This window comes from Linepithema humile, chromosome 6 (genome assembly GCF_040581485.1).
Source record: "Linepithema humile isolate Giens D197 chromosome 6, Lhum_UNIL_v1.0, whole genome shotgun sequence".
In the NCBI taxonomy this organism is placed as follows: domain Eukaryota; kingdom Metazoa; phylum Arthropoda; class Insecta; order Hymenoptera; family Formicidae; genus Linepithema; species Linepithema humile.
Genome location: NC_090133.1, coordinates 22,524,803 through 22,551,048, shown reverse-complemented (window position 1 = coordinate 22,551,048; position 26,246 = coordinate 22,524,803). Strand labels below are relative to the sequence as shown.

The window sequence follows — 26,246 nt, the reverse complement described above, 5'->3', positions numbered from 1 at the left end:
TTCACATTCATTATTGCAAATTTTTGCGTTAGTAATGCCTCAATACAAACACAGAATCAATTTGAATAAAATTTATATTATAAGATATCTTTCAACTAACATATTTATGGATTTACGATAAATTTCTTAACACATTGGGATTGACGACAGAATATAATATATTATGTTCGTGATGCCAAATACTTGTGTGGAAGATTAGCGTCATACAAAAAAAAACATTTTTCTTCACATTTTTTATTTATTAATACATGGAAAATCACTTACAATAAAAAAATACTTTTTTGGTGAGTGGTTTTCCATGTAGAAATCAATAAATAATGTCGAGCAAAACTTTTTTTAGTACTATATATTGAAAAGATATATTGAAAGAATGTTAAATATTAAAGAATTAGTTTTTTTTTTTTGTAATGTATTATTTTTATAGAAAAAATTTTGTGAGAAGAAAGAGTCTTGAAACATAAACTTTAAATTATATTCCATCATGTGCTGAGTATAGTCGCAAAAAGAACAAATCTTATTCAAGAAATATTGCGCATGCACAATGCCGTCTTACTTTGATAAAGTCGATACTGAATTTCGTTCTTTCGGACCATCTTTCTTAAAGCTCTTTGATGATGCATCCGATTTTATCGAGAGATATTCTTTTTTATCAATCTCTTTGATGCAATGCAAATTGCGATAAAGTTGATTGAAGTCAATCTTTCAGTATTTTTTTAGAAAAAATTTATAGCGATAAAACATTAGCCAATATTTGCAATCTGTCTATATTTTACAGTTGATGCAATTGATGTATCATGATAAATACAAAATTGCCTGTTCATTGAAATGCTGCAAAAATTGTTTGCAATTTATTGGCCCGCTTTGTCAGGCCCGCTTTTATCGCTCTCTTTCTGAGATTTTTATTTTTGTCTTTATTGCTTATTGCACTGCACTTATTATTCACGTGTTCACTATTCGAACGCGCCAAGCATATCTTCCAGAGTCTTCATGAGAAACTTACAGTTAGATGAACTTATAATTGATGATAATACGTAATTATAAAGTACATAATAAGCGCGAATAGTACCGTCAAACTTTTTACATTAAAAAATTTATAACGATCTTTTTAAACATTCTTATTTAAATTCTAGCAGAATTTTTTATTTGGAATTTTTTTTAAATTTCATTCGAGAGTTTAATTACCAATTTTGTGCATAAAAAATCAATATCTTATTTTTGAATATTGGTCATTGTATACACAAGATTATAAGACCGAAAAAGATTTATTGTACTCCATTACTGAACTTTACCTTGTCTTTCCACATTTATTATTGAAATAATTTTATTCAGAATACAGTTTTTATTTAAAAATCTAGTTTTACACGTGAAAACAACTGTGACAGAGAGAAATACAAATGTTTCCAAGTTTTAGCCACACGATTGACCATACGTGATTGCAACTTACGCAGCGGCGATTGTTCTCGTTTGTTAACATATTGTGTCAGCATGAACGCCGTATAGTCCAGAGACGCGAAAAGTTTCAATAACCCGATAGAGTGTGTTTCATATCGATAGCGCGACACGTAGGACATAGGTAAATGATGTGGTAGGCAATAACGTAACGGCAATGTCAAGCGTGGTTCGATTGTTTCAGAACAGTTTGTGATATTGCTTGTTGAAAGCGCGACACGAGAGCGCTGATATTTTAGAGGATTGTTCCAAGTGGCTATCAATAGGGATTATTATGCATACGTTTAAGACAGCCAGCATTTGACGAAATTAGCAATTGTTTCGCAAGTTTCAAATACTCCGTCCGTCAAATTATTCTTACTTTCCGAATTACTCCTTACATTTTGACTAATTACTAATTGCACATCAGATCCTGTACGTAACATAAATTATGAGAGGTGAATAAGAGATGAATTATTAGCTACGTCAGTTGGCAGAAAGTTTTAGAATACCTCTCGAGCACGATATTTCACTTGCACAGCTGTCATTAATGCACCGTCGAACTGTAGGACACCGAGTGACCCAAATCCACTGGAAATTTTGCAATCGGGTGTCACTGGCATTGCATCGCCGCCGGTGACACAATTATCTCTTACAAAATACGATTCGCGCTGAAAACCCCAATTCGATCGGAACTTCCCGTGGGCATTTAAACTGCGCATTTATTCCCGTTAACTTTAACACGCATACAAAGCAACTCTTTTCAATTCTGGAGTTTCAATTCTGTAAAGTAATAATAAAACGTAGTAATAACGAAAGTAAATCGTGGATAAAGAATTATGTCCTAATAGAATGATTAAAAGAAGAAAAATAATTTACTTCAAATGTAGGCTGTACAATTTGCACTTCACATCCAGCATCAAATGTATTCGTTGAAGAAAAAAATTCCAATAGAAAGATCTTTATTATTCTATATCTGTTAATATATTCTTTTTCAGTAAATTATTAATAATAAGTGTAAATTTTCTAGCTCATTTACTTTACACGTAAATTTCTTTTTAATCAAAAATATATCCAAATTGCGAAATTTGATAAGACGAAAAAGAGTTAAAATGTTGGAAATTACGGAGGTAAATTGGCATTCTTTTCACAATTTGCGTCAAATATCAATTTTTGCGCCGTATGCAAAAAATACGAACAAGAATGTACACGCTGGAACGTATTTTGACGAGCTGGACACATATCTAGAATTGTGATGTAAACATGTGCATCATCATAATGGAAACTAGTGGATTCGAATCGTCTCGAGATATCTTGAGGCTGAAAATCAAGAAGTCTCAATACATATTTGTAAGACTGTTGTGATTGGAAAATCTTGAAAGTCTTGAATGTGCTAAATATTTTGAATAATATAATATAACACGTATACACATTCAGGACTTTTCAAAATTGAAATTAAAATAGTCTTGCAAGATGTTTTAAGATTTTTTTATTTTCAGTCATTCTTCGTTTGCTTAGAAATTTGCAAGTAGGAGTTTTGAAATGCCATCACTAAATAGAACAAGGGAAATAGGGAAATAAGTGAAAATACACTGCGTGGAAGACGGTGCGACGCGCGTAAATACACGTTGTGAGAGATTGCGAAATGGAGAAAGGGTTTAGATAGTTGGGTACCTCGCGGATGGAGACGAGAGCACCAAGGAGTGGTGGATGAAGCCAAGCGAGAGGGAAACTAGGACGAGAGGTGTTGGCCTAGGAGTGCGTTGGCATCAGCTGGGGCCACCGACACGTCGTTTAGTCCTGGGAACACGCGAAGAAGGGGAAGTGGATGAAAGCGCGTGAATCCTCTACCGACCGACGCAACCTACTTCGTCGCCTGTTTCATTTGTGCGATAAAACGTTGCCTTATCTGTCCATCTTATCTGTCGGGCGGTGATTTCCGTCCGGATGGAATTTTTCATCAGAATTTTACACTTGCCCGTTCTCGCGGATCACATTTCATACGGTACAATTAAATCTTTACCATTTTATGCGCATGCAATGCGCGTCTATTGAATTAAATATTTAGCACTAATTAATAATCTTCGGTATTGTATACAATCTATATGGCTTCATAAGCGCGCGTAAGCTGCTTTACTACCCTTCTGTTAATAATATATAGCTTTATGTCCTTGCCGTTAATTAATATAAGACTTTCGTTATTAGTCTTCAATTGAGTTGAAGTGCGCTATTCGGTTTCCTCTTTGAGTACTTTTAAAATCTTGTTGTTCTTTGTTCGAGCGATACTCCGCAGTTTCTTCGCCATAAACATTAAAATCCCGACTTTATGTTTCCGCGATAACGAGAAGCGGGAGAAAGGGAAGGGAGGGATAATTCCCTAAGGAATGTAATTTTATCGCGAAGAATGGCAGCGAAGTGGCATTGTTCGAATTGCCATAATCTTCAACCCTCGCCGCAAAATCCCAATGACAGCTGCCGTTTACGGTCTCGCGACACGATGTCTGACCTCAAGCGAGCCTGTTCCACTTGCGAATACGTATCGGGAAACCGCCATGACTGTCCTGGCTGTGTCGATCGCGAAGATCCGGTGGGCTTACTTCGACAGATCCAGAAATTGATATATCTGGTAGTTTTATTCCATCACGATGAAGATCAATCTTCACCCTTCTTTGTATGCCCTGAGAACCTGCGACATCTAATTCGAAATCTTATGATCCATCATCCATCATACTCAATAACGAAGCTCAATTAATTGCGATTCTCGGAAAATTCGAATTTATTTCGAACTCGATTAAACGCATTCTTATAAGTGCTTTAATAATAATATATAATAGTTGATACAATTATATATACGATATAAAAAAATAATTCTCTAGTAACAATAAGCTGCTCTTACATTTTACTTGAAACAAAAGAAGAAGGATAATAATAAATATTATTTCCACGCGCTGCATCGAATTTAAATGATAATATCGAGCGATGCACATGTCAGAATCGTTCTTCAGAATCGTTCTCGATTCCATCTGCCTTTCCTTTCCGGAAGAATCTTAAGGGCGGGGTAAGCTTCGTGTCTGTAAAGTCGGCCGCAAATGTGCCAAGTCGAGTGGCGTTACGTCGACCGATATCCGCAAACTCGGTCAGTAGGTCAACAGATGCATCCGGTGCAGTTGCGTGAACTCGCAGATATGAAGAAAAGTTCTTATTTCAATTCACTTACTTTGCACTAAAAAATGTTTTGTCAATATGGTGTTTTTCTTGAGTCGAATTGATACAAAGTTTTTTCGGCACTGTGCACTTCTCGATTTGTTTTGCTCGATTATCTCATTTTCATTGCACCTCCGCCTTTGGCTCGTGTCGATATAGTAAAAAATTCTCTTTGCGGTTGTTTTGCAAATGAGAACATTCCCTTTTCCCGTAGACTACGGGAACGAAGAAACTCGTCAAACTGGCGCCATTCAAGCTCCGTTTCTCAAAGATGCTGAAGTCGCGGAGTTCCGGCGATAGTCGCAGCAATAGTATGGAATCCGAGGAACAGCAACGGCAAATCAATCAGTCGTTGCCTTCAGGTACGGATGTGTTTACGGATGAACTTGAGGCGGAAACGGACAAGAATTGTTTGTCGATTAAAAACGAGCAGACGATTCCCAGCTCGCCTCCGCCCTCGTACGAGCACGTTCTTGAAGAGGTAAGTGCGTCTTCTAAGTTCAATTGATTAATTTTACTCCGGATTGTAAGTTTATTATAGAGCAATATAAAAATAAGATTAAACAAATTTTTTAATTCCCAATAAACATTTCGGTAGAATTCTCTGTTCATTTTTTCGAAAATTTAATTTAATGTAAAAACTGTTGTAATAATTTAGACACGAATGGAGTCATCAGCTATCGCACTGCGAGAGGCGAAGGATGGGGATAAGGAGAAGCAGGTTTCTAGTAACGAAAAGAGCACAGAAGATGCTGAGAACATTGTTGGGGGTGACGATGGTAGCGGCGGTCCCGGAGGTGGGGACAGGAAAGCAGCCAAGGGGCCGAAAATACTTCACAAATCCAGCAAAGAGTTCTACAAAGCGATGGCCAAACAGTGGGGTATAACTTGCAAAATGAGCGATCATTGCAGATGTTTGGATTGCCAGGTACATTTGCAAAATATATTAGAGATTCGAAAATTTAGTTGCCGATTTTTATTTTATGATAAAAAAAAATCAATGTCAAAAGTTGCTTATTTTGAAACAGATGCTTAATTTATAAACATGTATGATTTTAAAATTGAAATAGAATTGAAATAGAATTAGTTTAAAATAGAAATTTTATTCTCTACTCATTTATTTTGTTGGTCTGTCCACGATGTTTTAATTGAAGTTCTGACAGAGCAAATTACGTTGCATCATTATAAAACGCGTTCTGTCGCAGAGTCATTATTTCGATTGCGATTACGAGAAGGACGAGCAAGAAAAGGGCGACGGTGGTCTTAGTGCCGGTACACCGATGTTCATTTCCGAGGTGATGCATGGTACTGCCTGCGCTCTCTTGTAAATCGTCGCTTCTTCCGGTTCCTGTTGGGCAAGACGTCTACCTGATTATTACACGCACAAAACAGAAAAATGGCGCCTAAAGAGCGAGCGAGCCTAAAGTGAGCTTCGACGACAGCATCGCGTTACGCAATTTATATTCTATGTGCAATGTCGAAGAGATATCTGAGCGTATTTCAATGTAGAAAAGGAGTCATTCGCGCGTACAACGGAATGAACAGACTTCGTATGCTTTCAGCGTACGAATGTGAGATAAATTATTTTGGGAATGAAATGTTAAAGTTGGATACGCGAAACAGTTGAAGGCAGCCAATTGTACTATTCTTCTATCAAAGAAATTAAGAAGTAATTTCTTGATTTCTTTATACAAAAGCTGTCCACTTATCGAACTTGGAGCAGAGTACGACATACATTTGAACAGTGCAACAGTTTTGAACAATTTATATTCAAGAAAACAGGTTTTAGCATTTTTTTTGCGCTTGCCTTTCAAAAGTAACGTATTTGTTAAAAATATAAAGAATATATATTCTATTGCTGTATCGCATATTTAGATTGTTTAAATACTCTGCTGTTTAAATGTGTCTCCTTCTCTCTCGTAGACTTATTTTCCCAGTACTCGGTGTAACGTGTGTAACTGTGTCGTACGACGTTGCGGAAATCCGCGTCAGCTGGCGTGACTTCTTGCAAAGTCATTTTCAATATTTACGGCATTTTGAACGCGAGTCGTTTATCGTTGTCGTGATTGGTGCTTAAAAACTAACTAATTGTAGAAAGAATCCGCCGATCATCGGTGCGCATTTTATTACAGTCAATTGCGTCGCGCTCGTTCCAGTTGAACTTTTACAACAGAATGACAGGGCTATCGTGTAAACATACAAGAGTAAAAAAATATATACTTTAAAGTTTGTGTGCGTAGAAAGGCGACGTCATTTCAGCATTGACGTGCAAGCACACTTCATATATCCTTCTATCAAAACTTGAACTATGAAGATCTTATGTTGATCAAGCCGGATCAAGCCCGAAATATTAGGTTGGTGCAAAAAGTTTTATCAAGATCAAAGACAGAATTGCAGGATTTTAAATAAACTTTTATGAACTAAAATAGTCGCCATTGACTTCAAGACATTTTTTTTATTAGGAAACAAGTTTTTATACACTCGATTTAAAAAACTTCGAACTCTCAGAATGGAAATTAATAACTTTATTTGAAATAAATATTCACGGAGACGCGACAAACCTTTTTACACCTGATACTTGTACGTCTATATTTTTCAAAAACCCAATAGTCTCCTGATCGTATCAGTGGTATCGCTGTGACAACGTAAATACGTTGCACGAATTATTTTATGTGGTATTATAGGTATATCTGTATCGAAAGTTATGGAAAGTTGAAGCATACAACTTATGTAACGATCGGCCTATTCCGATACCATTTTTCAACGTGAAGTTATTTGTCCAAGAGCTGGACGTTTCGAGTCTACTTTTTAGACTTTGTAATTTCATTAAAACTTTTTGTATTGAATCTACTGGCGTACATATCAGTTAGTTACGAGGACTCATTGTTAAGAATGCGAGTGATCAGGAGGCCAATAAGCGTGAACTACAAAAATTGGTCGAAAGTTGTAGATCCTGCCCAGAGTTCTGTACTTTACGTGAACACACGGAAAGTTGATCATCAAAAAGTCCATCATCACAAAACGTTTTTGTCGTGATTCGCGTGTTTTAAAAGAAAATAAAACACATTGCTTTGTTGTAATATTTGTGCAAGAAGAAATCCAATTCTTCATAAAAAGAATTTGAAAGGAACGAGTGTTGAACGAGTGTTGAAGAACGCAAAGATCTCTCTTACTTCTTACCAAGAATATTAGTTAAATAATTTTAGCGATTTTTCAAGTAGTGATTTTCTGTGAAATAAGAGATGATCAAAACTCATTAAACGCATGAAAGTAATCTAGATTGTCGAGCCCGCAAACGAGGCGACGTTAATGCGAATCCTTGAAGAGCGAAACAGTGTTCGAAAAATATTCTAGCGAAATACATAATACAATACCTGCCTATATTTGTTTTTATAAAAATAATTTTGTCTTGCATTTTGCAGAGAAAGAGAAACAATTATACACAGTTTGGCTATACGATATTATACTTTCTTTTCAGGATATTCCTGAAATGTATCTATTTTGTTGGCCAATAATTTTCTTATATACGTGCAAACGTTTAAAATTAATTAAAGCAAAGTCTTCTGAGAAAATCTCATTCTTTTAAAGCAGTTTGAACTCCTTTAAGAGAACAAAACACTTTTATGTTATTAATTCATCTACCAGTAACAATGTATAGAGTGTGACTATTTATTCTTTACACTTAAGAACAAAAAAAAATTAGTTGTAAAGAAATTGTAAAGTTGAGATACCTAAAAGATTCTGCGAAAGTATTTAAAGATTAATGACATATTCTTCTCTTCGTATATTCGTATCTTTTTCTTTGACGCTGAAAGAAAATCATACATCTCAACTATTCGTTACACTTCCATGAGAATTAAATCGTCTTATGAAGTGAATTTGGACATAAATAATTTTTTAACGCGGATAAAAATAATTTTTCAATGAGCTCATAAAATCCATTTTGAAACGTAAGTGTTAAACGTTCATATTGCACAATGTTTATTTGCTCATTTATATTTGTGTGTGCTTATGCGTGCGTACGATACAGAGACAGAGAGTTGAAAGATAATAATGAAGAGTGCGTGCGATCTGGGATGCAAAAAAAAAAATGTTAGTAAATCGATTAGAACGCAAGGAAGGGTGACGAAGCGACTGCTTAGCGTTACAATCGGTGCTTCCGATTAGCCTTATTAACGGACAAAGTTACTCATTGTCGGATAAAATAGTCATAATCATATCGTTGAATCATTGACTATTTCTTTAGTCCAAGAATGCTGTTTGATTCATAATTAACAAATTATTTTTTAACGCTTTGAAAACAGTTATTGTTTCTATCTTATAAATATGTATAATTCTAACCCGCGAAGGACGAAAGAGCAACTAGCGTTTATTACTTGAAACGCTGAGAGTGGCATACAGAATCTGAATGTATAAATTGTTCTTCGCGCACTCTTAATTTCCAGCATGAAATATTTTAACGACTAAGCTTTACGAATTAGTGAAGTATTATTTATATCTCTGCGTTATTCTCGGTACTTCATCTGGCTGTAAATATTTTGAGAAGTGGCAGATAGCGAGGCCAGAGGAAATATTTATATATAACCGTCGATATTCGATCACTGCACGCGAGAAGCATCGTAAATCGATGTGTATTATATATTATAGTTAAAAGAGAGCATCTTTTACGTACCAAATCATCCATCGATAAATTTTGCACCGACGACTTTCGAGCTCAGTTACGATAAATCGAAACACAGTTTATAACTTGCAAGAATATGTCAACGATCGACATCGCATGTTAGAATAGGTCCATCAATTAGTACACATTTTTGAACAAGATCTCTTTGAAAAGAAATAAGGGGAGGGGAAGTGAGAGAGTTGCGGCACAAAGATTGACCAAAATGTCAATTTGTTTATAGAAAAATGTAATTTGTTTAGCAATTATATCTCTTATGCGAGAAATATATATATTTGTCGTGGCAAATTGTCGCGTATTGTAAAAAAACTGATTCTCGCATTATGAGTTGGTCTTTCGAAGCCTAAGTAAAACGACATCACAAGATTTAGTCTCGAGGTGCGTATACAAAATATCTATTCCATGTATGTATGATGTATAGAGAAAATGTGTACGGCAGAAATCGTTGTATAGAAAAAAAAAAAAAAAAATACTGACTGTAAAACTCGATGTATTCTGACAAACAGCACCAATAAACGAGGCCTAAGCGGTAGCGAGGCGATAGCGGGGCCTAAGCGGCTAAAATGATGCGTTTAATTGATTCTATCAATTTATCATATTATATTTATAAATTGCATAAATTGCGATCGTGACGAAAACAACATAAAATTTGGGCGCCACTCCGATGCACGATAGCTCAGATATCGAAATATCCAACAGGTGGTTTGCAGATCCATAAATCGTTGCATGTGTCGCGTCCTTGCAAAACTGCCGCTAAAAGAAAGGGCAACCTCGGATTAATGCGAGGAGCCGTTTAGCTGGTACGAATCCGGGTTCTCTGTGACATCACAGGCAGCTGACTCTCTTCTCGCCAAGCTTTATATCCGCGTGTCGGACACTTGTGCACGTACCACTCTCTGTCTCTCTCTCTTCTATTCTCATCGAAATCTTTCAATCTCTCTGCGAACAATCGTGCTCTTTCTCGTCGCCCACCCGAGTCGCCTACCCGAAACCTCATCAAGAGCGTCCTTCAGAAACGTTCTTATCTCACTTTGGTTACTTAGTATACCTATTTCTGTTTTTTTCGCTCACTCACGGTTCTCAGTAAATTTCGGAACAACTTTTTCAAGTACTAGTGATTGAAATAAAACGATGACGTTTCAAAAATTAAATGCAAGTCAGGATGTGAAAGAAGGGTGACTACAAATTTTAAGGAACAATATGCAATTTGTTTTAATCAGTGCTTTATAGTCTGCTATTGATCTGCAAATTCAAGAACATAATGAAATTAAATGCCCAGACGATCGAAGAGCATCATACGTTGTGTCTGGCGACAGTGTCGTTTGTTAAACGACAGTCGTCTCTATTCATTCTTTCCTTTTCTGCCACATTTGCCGTCTCTCTCCCAATTCATTTGCACTCTACATATCTCTCTCTTTTTCTCTCGTTCCACCAGTCTCCCCCGCACCCTGCATTCCTCCTGTCGTTGCCGGTCACGTTCTCCTTCTACGACCGCCACTTGCGTATCGCTCGAGTCTGGGTCCCTTCTTCTGCTGTTTGCGCTCAGTTAGCTCGGTATCGCATTATGCTACGGTCAGACTGCGTTGCACGGTGCCGCAGCCGTGTCGTGTCAGTGTATCAGAGCCGTGACCACCCCGCTTATAGCAGTGCAATTGAGTCCAAATCTTCGCGGCGCGATCAGGAAATCGCTGGCATGCGACTGGCGCGAAAATGGGAAAGACCGCCAGCAAATTGAAGTCGCGAAGAAGCCAAAGTCAGTGCACATTTTCTTACACGTTCACGTAATACCATGCTTCTCTTTGCATATCGTGTATAGTGTGTTGAATTTGACGTCTTTCCTTTTGAGATATGTATAGAAATTTGCAATAAAACGAGATATATATTCGCAACAGAATAGACGACGAAAGCAAACATTCGAATCTTATTATCAATTATGCGGACATTTGTCGTATAAAATTAAATTAATAACAAACGAGATCGCAAAGTGATGAGTTGAGAGTTCGCATTTAGCCGAGTTTCATGTGTCGCAGGTGATAATATACGTCGCGTTGATACATTTATCGATGATGCGAGCGGATCGCGTTGCGAGGGACACGTGTGTTCTTTGCTTAATCTCCCATTGCCACGCCGCGTTACAATTCTCGAGTGCTGCGGAGAACCACGTTTCATAAAGCAGAACACAATTGTTACGTAAATCTCTCATGCCTACGCACGCAGTGCTGTATTCAAACGGAAAAATGTTGATTATTGCTGGACTCGACTTGTGTAATCACATGGGAATTAACGTAAAACTGCACGATTAGATTTGAGCACAACTGCACAATTATTATTTGAGAGATTCTTAAGTGAAATCTTTTCTGGATAACGTTGGAAATTTATTGTTACAACAGATTAATTAGCTGTCTTTCATAAATTAATTAGCTGTCGTTCATCCGAACGATAAACATGAAAAAAATGAAACCTAAGCAAATCACCAAGAGTGATAAATATTTATCGCCAAGTAACGCCTACAATTTCATTACTGAAGCATATTTGTAAACTTGAGAGTTCAAGTGAATTTGATTATCTACACAAAGTTTAAAATTAGCTGGATAGAATCTGATATCTGCCACCTAAAAAGAAGATGGATGTATCGCTTTGTCGACGATATGAATTTCATCCGCGGTTCTCAACAGATATTAAAGCTACAGAGAGAAATTTAAAAAAAAAAACTACGAGTGTAGAAATAATCGTATGTAACAAGTGCATTAGAATTAACGACAAACATGCAGCTAATGCGCATCACATTTGCGTGATGTCGTAAGAGTGAAGTGAAAGTAGAACTTTTCGCTCTATCGGAACGAACGCGACACAATTTGCAAGCCGTTGCTATAAATTATATCCTTTGGTACACTGGCATTATTTTAAAGGCAGCATGGAGAATTATTTTTCTTCACAACGCCAATTCTCATAGATTGAAAATCTCAGTTTTACACTCACTTCGGTTGTCTTTCTCTCCACATAAACAGCGCTCAATTGAAATTCCTGTCGCGCGGTATGCACGTATAATTACATGACGACGAAGGAAGCAAGGGACCTTCTAAGCACATGTTCTATACGCATAAAGATATTTTTTTAGGTGAATAACATTAAAAAATATAGAGATATTCTCATGCATTCACCAAAATATACATATCTTTTATCTAAAATAAACTGCAAATAAATTTTACTATAAATACTTCTTTAAGAGAAAAATAAACAATATTTTATCGACTCGTTACTTCGATCTATCTTTGTAAGCCAAGTTTGCAAGAGCAAAGAGTTTAACAAATCACGAACCTTATCAAGTGGGCTCGTATCGAGCGGCAAAATATTGAACGTGGTTTATCTCTACAACTGTCATCGCTACCGTATATAATTTAAATATATAATTCGCCAAATGTTGCATTATCGTTCTGTTTAAATGAAATATTTAATAGGATTACGAAATGCTTCCATGTGAGACTAGATTATTTTTATCTCTCTAATCCGTACAACATCGCTGTCTCGCAAGCGCATTTGTCTTCAATCAAAAATTATCATAAAATTAGGTCCAAAAATTATCCAGTTTTAAAATAAGAATTATTTTAACTTTAAATTATCAATTGCCTTGTAATTGTCAATTGAGATCCACAATTTTCAACTCTGAGTACTGAAGTTGCGCTCGCCTGTACTACCTCTCATCTTTTTTTCGGTCGATAGCGCTTCTCTAAACATCGCATAGATATCTCTGGTAAACGGTAACCTTATCAACGTTGCCAGGTATTATGTTCACTTGGAGGAATGATGAAGTATGCGGAACGAAAGAGACAGAAAATGAGAGAGGGAGAGTGAGAGGAGAGAGAAAGAGAGAGGGAGGAAGAGGGAGGGAGAAGGTGAACAGGCAGGTAGACGCCGCGAGTGCATAGGTAAGAAAGAGAGGTAGAAGAGTGGATAACGAATATGAAAGAGAAAAGCAAACGACTCCACACACCTGCATTCCACTATTTCGCTTTTTCAAACGCGAACGAGTCGCTGCAACGATAGACCGATCATGTTCGTGGTGCATTCAAGTTCGATGCGAGTCGTTGGAGCGCGCACATATAATCGCAAAAGTCTTCAATGCGCTTAATTTATTGTATCCCAAGTGATAATCCGGTTGAATTTATTATTCATCCATATTTATATATCAGTTGACAACATGGTGATAAAAATATTATGTGATTCGAACGGAAATGCAATGAAATTATAGTCGCGAGACCGTCGATTATTGTCGCGTAAAATTGTACAACAATCGTAATGCAGTGTGCGGAATGGAACCGATAAAATTAGGAAATGGCGCAAGCATGCGTGAGTATGTGTTAAAGAAGGATAACAGACAGCAGATTTAACAATTTAAGAAGAGCAATTGACATGAGCATTTATATGCGAAACTATCAGTCTTACAATGAGAATCATTTATATTAAGATCGAATATGTACCTCGTTTTGAATTTGCGTTGTCACATTGTTTATTTATTATTATCATTAATTTTACAATTACCTAAATATTGTTTCTAGTATTCCTATACTCGCGTTTATATCATATACATCCATATTGAAATATTGAAAGAAAATTGAATATTGAAAGAAAAAAATGGTTAGACGTACAATTTTACTACGCGACTATACCTTCAAGTATCGCATACCTTTCTCTCAGCATATTAATTTAATTCAGTGAAAGAGACGATCACTTTTATACGTAAATTTATTTAAAACACATTCAGGCATAGCATGGAGCTTTCGATTCCCATCTATGGGTACTCTGCAGAACCTAGGCACCACGGGCCGACGGCGAAAACGAAACGACCTTGCATCGTCAGACTCGTGTAAAGATCTTCGGCAGAAGAGACACACGATACATCTACAACCGGAAGTGATCATTCAGAAAGAGCCGTACTTGATCGTGACTCCACCATCACCCGACGATCTCGCTGAAAATAGCCCAAGGTATGTGTAAAACATCAAAATATCGACAGAATGCTTTAAATGTGATAGCGGAAATATCGACGCGTTTCACGCGGCACAGTAATTCGAAAGTTGAAAAATTGTGATAAACTTTACTTTTATTATGTAAACCGGTTAAGTGCAAGCAATTCTGCTGCTATATTTTACATTATTAGAATTTGCCGGGTTTTCCATCCTTTCATCACTATGTGCGAATAATTAAGAGAATAAAAACGAGAAGTACAAATATATGAATGTCAATCAGAAATTAGGTATTGTACGCGAGGAATACGACTTTTCGCTAAAATCTAAAGCTTCAAACTAAAACTTACGAATTAGCCGCTTTTGATACTATGTTGAAATACCGGTATGAAAATATGTATAATGCGTCCGGCGACTCTCGAACCGGTTTCCCTCGATCTTTACCTTCAGAATGATGCGCTCGCTCTTGTATACAAGCAGCCGACAAATGCGGGCATTTTATAAGAAAGAAACAAAAACGAAAAATTATAAGCAGCCATTGAGAAATGTATCGTGATCTCAGTATCCACTTTCAAGTAAAAAATATATACATGCACATTATTTCAACTTCCAGCGTTACGATGATTGATGAATTAAAGAAACCTATCGATCATTCTCAAAATATTTTTTTATTATTAATTTCGCAGCAATTCCTATGAGAGTTCGTTTTGTTTTTAAAACAAATCTTAAAACAACATCGCTTGTAATGAATAGAGGGATACTTTTTTTCTCACGTGCTTTCAAGATAAAACTCGATGCAAATGCATAGTGGCAGCAATCTTTGCGAATGTTATATCTACACACGAGATCCCGTGGCGGTAATATTATAGTCTGTTGAGATAAGCAATTTGCAGACTTTTCTTCGAACGGCTGCGCAGTTATGAATATCAGGTCATTCATTTGTTACGTTATTTATTTTAATTGCGCTGTCTCTTTAAAGGGCATATCGAATGAATAAAATTCTTTGTTTATAATTTATTAATGTTTTTATATATATATTTGTACAAGTAAGACGTCTTCTTCGCGTCTTATTCTATTTACACTTTATTCTTATACGTTATTACATCGCTAGATATATAATATAAAAATTTACATTACAATTAAATAACTATACATTATAATACGACGTGAAATTATTGCAAAAATTGAACATTAATTCCCAATGACAACAGTAATAAAAATTGAGTTTAAAAACAGAATATATTAAAGATTGGAGTCTTTTAAAGTCATTTCTTGTGCGAGCGAGTGCTAGGGTCGAGCAGTGCATCTCGATGATGCCGTTTATCGAACGTTTTCGGATGACGCAAGCGCACCTTGGCCGTCGACCCCCCTGTATACGCAGCCCCTTGTCCAAGAAGATCAATAACCCCCATATATCGACAGAGTAACCCACTCGAAAGCGATAAAAGGGAATGAAGCACTTTACACTCGATTCTGTATTGCATCTTTCGATGCGGGACGCAACGTGAGAAGCGTTCTATCGTTCATATGCATGTACTTCGATATCCGACGTCTGTCAAAACCGTTTGCTTTGACGGACGAGAAAAGGGGGTGGGTGGGACCAGAACGGGTGAAACGGTTAATAACATCGCAGTGGCGTACGATGGCTCGGAAGTGCATAGAAATTGCATCGAGTAAAATGTAAGATGCAACACGCATTATTTTTCTCTTCAGTACGAACTTGAATTAATATTCACTATTGCGTTAATTATTACGCGGAATTGTTATTATACACACCCAAAATATCATATAAATGGTAAACAAGACTGTATACCGAGCTCCTCGACGAACAGCATCGCGATTTTCTTTCATCATGTTGTACGCCGTAGCAGTTCCGTCAAATTTAACTTACGATAATTGCCGGCAGCGTGTACGAACGGATAAACAAGTCGACAGGAAGAAAACATTTTCTTTGGCACGCGTAAGCAATCTCTTCTTCTTTCATCTCGCTTTTTTCCCGCGTATTTTCCCCGCAATCTATTAATATCATCCAGTGGTGCCCGGCGGTACCCTCCGAAAATACGATCCTGCTGCTCGAGAAGGAGAAAGAGAGAAAGAGAAAGAGGGAGGGAAAGAGAGAAAGATAGAAAGAGAGAGAGAGAGAGAGAGAAGCGACAGCCTGCGCCGGTCAGTAGGGTGCATGCGTGTGCTTTGAGAGACTCGCGAGAGTGCGACAAACCCTATCCACCCGTCTAAAGTGCCGCACGGAGCTCTCCTTCTAGACGAAGGAACCAAAATCCACGAGAACCTCGCCTATGAGTCCGGCCGCAAAATGTGAGGGATTGAAGATCTTATTCTGATCTGCAGGACATCGGCGGGAGGCAGCGACGCAAGGTTGGATCCGCACGCATGTTTTCAAAGTGAGCAAGAATCACTCCCGGCGAAAACACCCCACAGTAACAACAGTCTCTCGTCGCCAATGGTGAGTGTTTCGAACTGTCTGCACCCCCTTGCAGTTTTAATTCTCTTTCGCTTTCGATTATTCACTTATTAATCTTGAAAATTTGACTTTTAACACTTTTGTCGGGAGAACTTTTTCAACTCGACACGATGGCGAATTAATAGGAAAATCCATGAATTAGAAGGAGAAACGCTTTATGATCCGCGTGTGTTTTAATGTAGCATAAATATTACCAAGGGATTTCATATACATTCGTGTACGAAATACGCAATTATAAATTTAAATTTTTAATCGTTGAAACGGCAACACCAATTCTTCATCAGACGATGCATAACGAACGATTGAACACAGCGATATACTCAAGTACGGGCAATGATGAGTGGCATAATAATCGAACTACTTGACGCGGCACGTTGATGACGAGTCGCAGACGAACAACGACTTTGTAACAGAGTGCTCAAGGCTGCTCTTGTTAAGCCAATCTTCGCTGTACCGCAGTCTCTCGTCTCTTTTCTTCTCTCTCTCTCCCTTTCCCCCCCTCTCTCTCTCTCTCTCTCTCTCCATCTCCTTTCTACATTGATTGGCGGAATTGTCTTATGCGGAAGTGATATGTATGATATATAGCTATATCTTCTATCTCAATAATTCATTAACGATATAGGAATGCACTGAAATATATATTCATTGAGTTCAATATAATAATGATTCATCATTTATATATAGAATGTTGAGGAAAAAGACTTAGTTCAGGACTGATCGCAACGCGTCTTCTATTGAATAATAAATGATTATCTTCTTTAAAATGTCACTCGTGTTTAAAGTCTTATTTTAGAAAAAATATATCAGTGAATACACGTTTTAATTTAATTAGAGACAACATTTAAATACTAAAATTTTCAATTTATTTTAATTTATCGCAGGAGCCACCTGAAGAGTCTATTCGCAAACTGTTAGAAAGAGAATTGCGGCTTCTCGATCCACGAGATCTACGATCGCATGCCTGGTATCACGGTAGTACATTGCGCGGCGGGCGGAAGGGCGCGGAAGCGGAAGTGCCGAATGATGGGGACTTCTTGGTGCGTGATTGTGCCTCCCAGCCCGGCAATTACGTACTAACCGTACGATGGAAAGGCCAACCGCTTCATTTCGTCATCAATCGGGTAAGTTTGACGACGATTTGTCAAATCGAAGAAGATTGCGATACATAATTGATGTAAAAAATAAAAATATTGAATAAAAATGTTTAATTGTTTAATCGCGCACTAGTTTAATATAAATTTTGCAGAATAAAAATAAAAAGCCGGAAAGCTAAATTAATAAACATTCAAGTTTAATTTCTCAACAATAGAATAACACAAAAATTTGCCAAAAATTCCACTTTTAAAATTAATTTATTCCATAAAGATTAAAATGTTTTGCCAGGTCGTAATTCAGCCAGACACGGTTTACGAGAGAGCGCAATATCAGTTCGAAGATGAAGCCTTCGACACAGTCGCCGATTTGATAACCTTCTACGTCGGCAGCGGCCGGCCGATCAGCCAGGCCAGCGGGGCTCGTATCGTCACTCCGAAACCTAGATCGGTTCCGTTAACGTACGTTCCTGGATCTACAAATAATCAGCACTGCTCTAGTCCTTCCTCGTCCTCTCTGTCCACCGGTTCGCCACCTCGTCTACCTAGGAAACAACAGCGCAGCCATTCATTGAGCGCCCAGCATCACGGTGCCGAGCAACATGTCACCCGGGATGGCAATCAGCAAACGGGACCTCAGCTACCTATCCAGTCTAGCACTCTGCCACGGGTACCGCCGATCCAGAACCAACCCCCCTCCTGTTCTCTCTCCCTGGGTCGTCAGAAAATCACTCGAGTAATCTCAGATCCAGCTCTGCAGCAGCAACAACAACAACAACCGTTGAATCTCCAGAACACGCTGAGTACGGCGCCACCCAAGCCTCCCAGAGTGCCCTACGTGCCAAATCATCAGCATCATCATCATCACCATCATCACCACCATCATCATCATCATCAGAGCTACCAGGCCTCCGGCAGCGACAGCGGGAATGGATCGGGAGACAGTGAATTCGAGGCGAACAACTCCGGCGGCGCCAGCAATCCCTCGGCGCCGATTAAAGGCGTAGTGATACGCAGCCACTACAATAGCAACTATGATGGCACCAACGGCAACAATGGCAGCGAGTACGAATTATCTGCGGAAGAGCAATTAGTGGTGGCCGCGCCGTCTCTGGAAATCACTACGGTGCTCGACATCGAAGGTTTCTCGACATTGCTGTTACCGGCTGGCGAGCACAGGCCTTTGGACCCGACGGCCTTGAGAGGAGTTTCGGGAATGTTGTTAGATTCGGCGCCGAGGGTACTCGCCTCTCATCTTACGAGGATTGATCTTGAAGTGGCGCTTCAGCCGGGACCGGGAAACAGAAGCGGACTGAGCGGCATCGAACTGGCGACTCTTCCTCATGGCAGACAAGCTCGAATGGATCTAATCGAGAGATCGGAATGTCTGAAGCTGCTGGTGGCGGTTACCGTGTTGGCTGGCGCTACAGCGATAGGTGAGTCTTGAAAGCTGTCAATTTTTCTCATCGATATATATTGTTTTAAAATTTTATTCAATATTCTTATATACGTTTTAATATATATACAGTAACAATAACATTGTGTTCTATTGTTTGAGAACACAATCTAAAATTCCGATTAAAAGATGAATCATGTTTTATCTATCAATAATTTGTGTATGCATTAATTACGGTAAAAACAAAAGATTGATTAAATATATACATATTAGATATATAAGAAATCTAACATTTACTAATCAAAAAGAGGATTTAATGATATTAATTTCTTAATTAATTGAGTAAAAACTCAATTTTATCGGATTTTTTAAACAAATATCGCAGAAAGGGCAGCTACAATCAGCAAATGGATCAAAGTAGCAATCGATACAAAAACCGCGCTCGGCAATCTCTACGGCTTCTGCGGTGTGATGCTCGGTTTATGCCTGCCGCAAATTCAAAGACTGGCCAATACGTGGCATCTGCTAAGACAGAAGCATACAGATGAGGCTTTTAACTTTGAGGCGAAGCTCAGGCCTACACTGCGGGCTATGAACGAGTGTACCAATCCACAGGCGCCTAACACTACATTGCCACATTTGCTACCGATTGCGTTACTTGGGGAACGCAGTCCCGAAGACGTTTTAGGTATGTATATAAAAAATAATAGATATTTACTGCGAAGAAAAGGGAAAAATAATTAATCAATGAATTAACAGATAATAATGAGTTCACTTTCTTATACATTCTAACTTTTCTATTTTTTTCACTTTTTTCTTACTTTATTATTGTTAAATTATTCTCCTCTCTTTCCTCGTTTCGCATATTACACTACGTTTCCACAGGCACTGTAACGCCCTCAGGACTCACAGCAGCTGTTCTTTCACCGTGGGAAAACTCGGCATCTGATTGCGGCCTATCGATCGTCTGGTCGCATCTCGAGGCGGCACGCAAGCTAGCTGAAAACCTACCGCTTTTTCGCAGAAACGCGGAAATTGCCCTCGAAGGCTGCAGGAGCGACGAACTGCTGTCGGACGCCTTTCGTACCGAGTTCCACATCAAATTTCTGTGGGGCAGCCGCGGATCCACCGTTGCCCCGGAAGAACGTCATCTTAAATTCACCCAAGTTCTGGATGCAATGTACGACAAATGCGCAACTAACGAAGTGACCGCTTGAAAAATAACCAAAGGATATCAAGAATATAAATGTAACCCGTGAGAATTATTCCACTTCCTCGCAGCATTTGGAAAACATCCCAGACAGCACGTATGTCCAAAATCGGGACATAAGACGGCTTAAAGACGTCAGTAAGACGCCTTTTAGACACGGTATCTAAAAGACGTCTTAACAATGTCTTTAAGATGTCTTATGTCCCGATTTTGGACATACGTGCTGTCGTGAACTTTTTTCAAGTTTTTACATTTACAAATACGTTGGTTAGCATGACACCGTAAAAAAAAAAGAGAATATCTCGTACATTAATAAAGTGATAACATCTTATCGCTATTTATATAATCCGAAATCGTAGAGAAAAACCCTAAAAATATCGAATGTTCTTCCATTCAATTCGACGTTCGTTTTGAATTGTAAGCATTTAGCGAGAACGCTCAAAGAAACCATCGAGAAGATCAATCTACTTTTGCCGTTAATTGTACTTAACTTTAATTAACAGTGTAATTCGTTGATGTGTTATATTGTATATGTTGTTCATATTTGTTTATACTTAATATACACACAAATTGAAAAAGAATTGCTCGCAACTTTGAATTAAATTTTAATTATAGAATAATATATTATTGTTACATGCACACAAATGTTTTGAAATAATTTATTAATCAATACTTGTCTAATTTTTCTGTATCCAAACGAAGAATATGTTTTTTAATTCCCATTTTCCGCTTTATTCCGATAATAACTAAAATAAACTGAGACTGCTAGACAATTACTTATGAAATATGTATACGCAATATATGTGCCACATGCTTATGTTTGATCTTAGAATACTCGTCACAAGAGCAAATTCAAAGTTACATCGATGCAAGAAGCGTACCAGCGGAGATGTAACGTTGATCAGTAAAATAAAAATATATTCAAATTATTAATCGAAAGAATTAATTTTTTTAAACAATTATTATATAATTGTATTTATTTAGTTTTGATTATACATAATAAGCAATATTCATAAATATTAATGCACTTTTCAGAAAACAAATAATAAATAGATTACAGATTGCTTTATAGTTGCTTTGCCGTTATATAAAGTTCTCCAGGTTTCTTTCCTCTCTTTTGCTTTAATTTAAAAATTTTAATAAACATTATTTAAATGTTTATGCAAATTTTACAAATTATGGCGTAATACGTTCGTGTATGCGCGCACGCACGTGTGTGTGTCGCTTAATATCGCGCGTGTCGCTATTTATCTAATTGTAAATACAAACGATAGCCTTTAGATCAACGATCTGGTAATATTGCTTTAATTCTCAACAATTTAGTCGCAAACTACATGTTTCATGAACTTGCTTAACGGTCATTCCGAAAAATTTGTTGCCGCTCCAACTAGTAAGTATTTTTATGTTAATTATATCTCATTATAATTTCATAAAATAATGATACATAAATATTAAATGCAGTTCAAAAAATGCATAAGTTTTATTATTATTTGATATGCTCGAAAAACACTTTCTTAAAAAAGTATTTATGTTTTTGTCATTTTGGATTTAGTCGTGAATAAGAAAAAAATATGTAACATCCAGTACCGGTTTTACCAGGCATCATAGGTAATCGCCTAAGGACACCACAAGAGAGGGCGCCCATCCGTCGCTAAAAACAATGAACGATTTAAACAATTGCGAAATGAAACAAGTTTTCTTTATGTGGGAATTGATCAAACAGTTTTTACAAAAACCGTCGAAAAAACACATGTTGAAAGTGACAAGTAAAGTAAAAATAATTTCCAAATTTAATTACAAATATTTAAATTAACGTAAAGAGTTTATTAGTGTTTTAAATAAAATAATTAGTTGCTGATGCGTGCTTTCTTTGGATTTTAGAATTAGATTGGGTTTGCCGCGAAAATAATTTGCATAATACCGAAATATTGCCTAGAGGCGAACTGATTCTAAAACCGGCACTGGTAACATCGTAACATGTAGATTACAAAAACCGTTTTGAAGTAAATTGTAATATTTTACAGTCTTGTAACTTATTTACTTACAATCATATAACTTGTATGCATCATAGTTTTTGATTTGTTTTTTTTTATAAATTATTAAAATGTCGCAATACGAGAGTATCCGGTAAACACCGCTATGGCTGCAAAAATTATTACAAAGCAGGTACGAAGCAGCAATATTAGTTTTTATAGTAGAAGAAAACTGCAAATTACTATAAACTTTATTGGATAGATTTATATCTAAGAGCAAAGATGTTCCAAAAGATTAAAAAACATAGAGAAATGATAAAATGTGGAATTGGTATGCTTCCTTTCCACAAGTTTCATATGTATATATGAAACTTGTGGAAAGTTTATTATCCATTCGTATTCGTATGTATATATGAAACTTGTGGAAAGTTTATTATCCATTCGTATTCGTATGTATATATGAAACTTGTGGAAAGGAAGCATACCAATTCGGAGAACCTATATTTTCACATGAGAAAGTGCGAGGCTTTTTGAAACAAATAGCTAAAAAAGAGAATGTTAAAGCCTAGGTTATTGTCAATGTTGCATAAGAATACGACTATCATTTGTAGTTTATAACTACAAATAACTACGCTATAGATAAAAATATTTATATCCCCGATAAATGGAAGAACTATAAAAATGCAAGCTCAAACTGGCTAAACAAATTCATGATCAGACATGAACAAATGATTAAAGAGTTATTTTCAATTAATTCTTGTCAGAATAAACAGACTGTGGAAGAGCAAAGAATCGTCATAAAAATTTTTAAAATATTTTTGATTGAACATGTATTTAACTGACACTGTAGTCACTGATCTACAGTAGAAAATTTTAACGCGCCACAAGTCTCGATAAGATATCCATATAAGCGAGTAACATGGAATCCACACCAAATTTCTACTAACAATTCTACATTGACTAGCCTGCATGCAAAGCAATAAATGGAAACAATTAAAAATATTAAATAAAAATTGTGTTATTTAGCCGTTTTTGTAATTTGCAGTTATTTGTGTGTAAGCATTACTATTAAGAAAATTTTTTTATCCAATTTAAGATCATGAATTAAAATAATAAAATTTTGACAAAATGCATATTTAATAAATACATACATATTGAAATTCACTTTTCTAAAATTTTACTGATACAAGTATATTTTCTACTAAAATTGCAAACTAATGAGGATTATTTTTACAAATAAATTGTATCTGTACGTTTTTATTATAAACATTGAATTGTATGAAAAATTATTTAATTATACGTATAACTTTTTTTTATTACATCATCTATTAAATTTTATTGCGCACAAATACGCATGTGACGTATGATTTCATCGAAATGATATTGCAAACAAACAACTCATCTTCCTGTTGTGGTCAAAAGCTATTACTTAACGCATCGAAAAGACGAAAGCAACTAACGGAAGAGATAAGGTGATATTAATCTAACAAGGGAACACCAGAAATGGCCCCCTCCAATTTCACAGAATTTTATACATGTTGTAGAATGACGCTCCCACTAATTCATCTAAAATAATAGGACCCACCTCTCAAGCATTCACGAGAAAAACGCGTTTAAAAATTTACGTGCGGGTGATGTATCGTGCAGTAAGAACAGATTGGTAGCTAATCGGCGTGGCTTCCCAGCGAAATAATCCAGAAAAATGACTCATTGAATTGATGTCGAATCAACATCAATATACATAATACGATGTAATATCGATGATTTTGACGTCAATTAGACATCGATTTGATGTCGATTGATAGGTCACTTCTCGCTGGGCTTACAATAAGGCTTACGTAACAAACAAAAAAAAACTGCATCAAAAAACTGTGATTGTATCATTAATTATCAGTTAATATTTTTAACCAATACGACTTGCGAATGAACTAATTATACATAATTACACAATAACTGCTTGAGCCCGCGCTTTTGCTTTTCCAGCTTTTCCAGCTTTTCCATCAGTTATTTACAAATTGCGAGTGCATTGCGCATATTCGTAATTCCCAGTATTCGATTCTGACCTACCGTTCTTTGCGGTAGGTCTGCATTATATGCTAAAGGCGTGCCTACGTCATCCACACTTCGTCACTTCAATTCCGTTGATAAAGCTCAATCCTTTCCAATCGTATTTCGAGCACGGGAAGCAATCTCCCACTTTCTCGCCTCGCGCACGCTGTGCGTCTACAATTACGTCAACTTCTGGGAAGGCAGACTACTTTAATTATAAAAATGTATATCAAAAGAAGAGCTATGAACCGAAGCGCGGATGTCAAGGCACAAAAGAATATATTGTTTATTATTATTTAACAAAAGTAGTGATCCAAAATTACTGATAGAAACGTTTCGACTCAATTTCGTTTCAGTACCTTTATGCCGCAGTATCTCAGCTTATCAAACACTCAATCAGTCCGGAAGAATTATTTGATATAAAAAACCCACTGCGTCGTATCTATACAACTGCGCACAATTGGCCTTGCTGCATGTGATATGTAAACTTGATCTTTAATTTTTATTACTTTAATTTTTATTACTTTATTGTAAAGTATCTGATGCTGTGAAAAACTGCATAAAATGTAAGAAAGAATGGAATACGCTATGCAACAATTAAACGATGTTCCTGTGTACTTTTCTATGCGCGTGATAAATAGATCGAAGTACGCATTCACTATCAGATTCTATATCATTAAAAAACAATACATTTTAATGCAATTAATGATTATACTCGTATAGAATAAAAATTTCATATGACGTTCGGACAACATCTAAGTGTTCACAGAAAGTGATGTTAGAAAGTCAACATTTTATGTACTTAATCTGTACATTTAGATATTATGGAAGTTGTACAACGTTTCAACGTTGTTCAAACATTCATATAACGTTGTGTAAACAACGTTGTGTGAAGTTTTTGTTCTATACGGGTATCGTTTTAGCAGAGGATTCTATAAAATATAAAAATATAATATAAAATATAACAAAAAGATGTAATATTATCTATGCAAGTTACATATGATAAAAATATTTAGAAAAATCCAATTGCGTATAAATTAGATTTATATTAATAAATAAGATAGAATTTTTTTTAAGAGCTTTTCCATGAAAATTTTGCCAAGTAAAAAACATACAAAAAAATAATCTTTTCAGACACTTATAAATTTTTTTTTCACGTTAATTTTTAGAATTGATCACATTCAAAACGGCAAACAAGTCCATAAAGTTATTATCCAAAAGTTCCATAAAGTATGCGTATAATATGCGCAGTGATCGTAGCGTGCTTCAAGTATGGGCGCACGGTGTATGCGTTTCGTTCCTTAACACATTTGTTCCCGCTCTCGCTCTGTTTTTAATTTCAATCCTTTCCATATCTTATTCGTTTCCAAAAGCCGGTCCTATGTGTGTGAATACATATGTACACTGAGAGAAATACTTTTGTAAGAATTATAAATTTTTATTTGTTGACTTATGATTTGTTCAGAATACAATAAATTCGCTACCATTACAAACAATGATCCGTTTTTTTGTCATTTTAACATATCACATATCGTCTGTGCAACAAATTTGCTCATCCCTCTTTGTTCTGATTACAAAATTGTTTGACATAGATACTGACACAGTTAGTAAATTCAACAAATATGTCGATAATAGTTCTTATTGCTAATGCTTTTTGCACCACCAACAAATTAATGCGGTTTTATATAAGGTACTGTTATTTAGTACGGTATTTAATTAATTGATTAAATTTTTAATGTTTAATTAAGATAATTAATTAAAAATCTAAATCTTA

General features: G+C 36.4%; 2 protein-coding genes across 4 annotated transcripts in view; both read left to right on the top strand.

Moving 5' to 3' along the window:
- The window catches only part of LOC105672942 (uncharacterized), a 131,160-nt gene extending 121,286 nt beyond the window's left edge, over positions 1 to 9,874 (top strand). The window contains exons 6-8 of the mRNA XM_012368221.2: positions 4,847 to 5,113; positions 5,291 to 5,560; positions 5,838 to 9,874. Of these exons, the coding sequence (XP_012223644.1) occupies positions 4,847 to 5,113; positions 5,291 to 5,560; positions 5,838 to 5,960 (660 nt within the window). The 3' untranslated portion in view covers positions 5,961 to 9,874. The remainder of the gene's footprint in view (positions 1 to 4,846; positions 5,114 to 5,290; positions 5,561 to 5,837) is intronic.
- A 792-nt stretch (positions 9,875 to 10,666) lies between these two features.
- LOC105672997 (SH2 domain-containing protein 3C) lies at positions 10,667 to 21,383 on the top strand. Of its 3 annotated transcripts, none has more exons than XM_012368315.2 (7): positions 10,667 to 11,063; positions 14,073 to 14,295; positions 16,621 to 16,735; positions 17,635 to 17,874; positions 18,137 to 19,280; positions 19,626 to 19,928; positions 20,126 to 21,383. In XM_012368315.2, the coding sequence occupies exons 1-7, from the start codon at positions 11,021 to 11,023 to the stop codon at positions 20,455 to 20,457; spliced, it is 2,400 nt and encodes a 799-aa protein (XP_012223738.2). In that variant the 5' UTR covers positions 10,667 to 11,020; the 3' UTR covers positions 20,458 to 21,383. The 3 variants fall into 3 exon arrangements, with proteins under 3 accessions (XP_012223738.2, XP_012223739.2, XP_067213204.1); XM_012368316.2 differs by lacking the exon at positions 10,667 to 11,063 and adding an exon at positions 13,312 to 13,657; XM_067357103.1 differs by lacking the exon at positions 10,667 to 11,063 and adding an exon at positions 13,313 to 13,661.
- Positions 21,384 to 26,246: the final 4,863 nt, after the last annotated feature.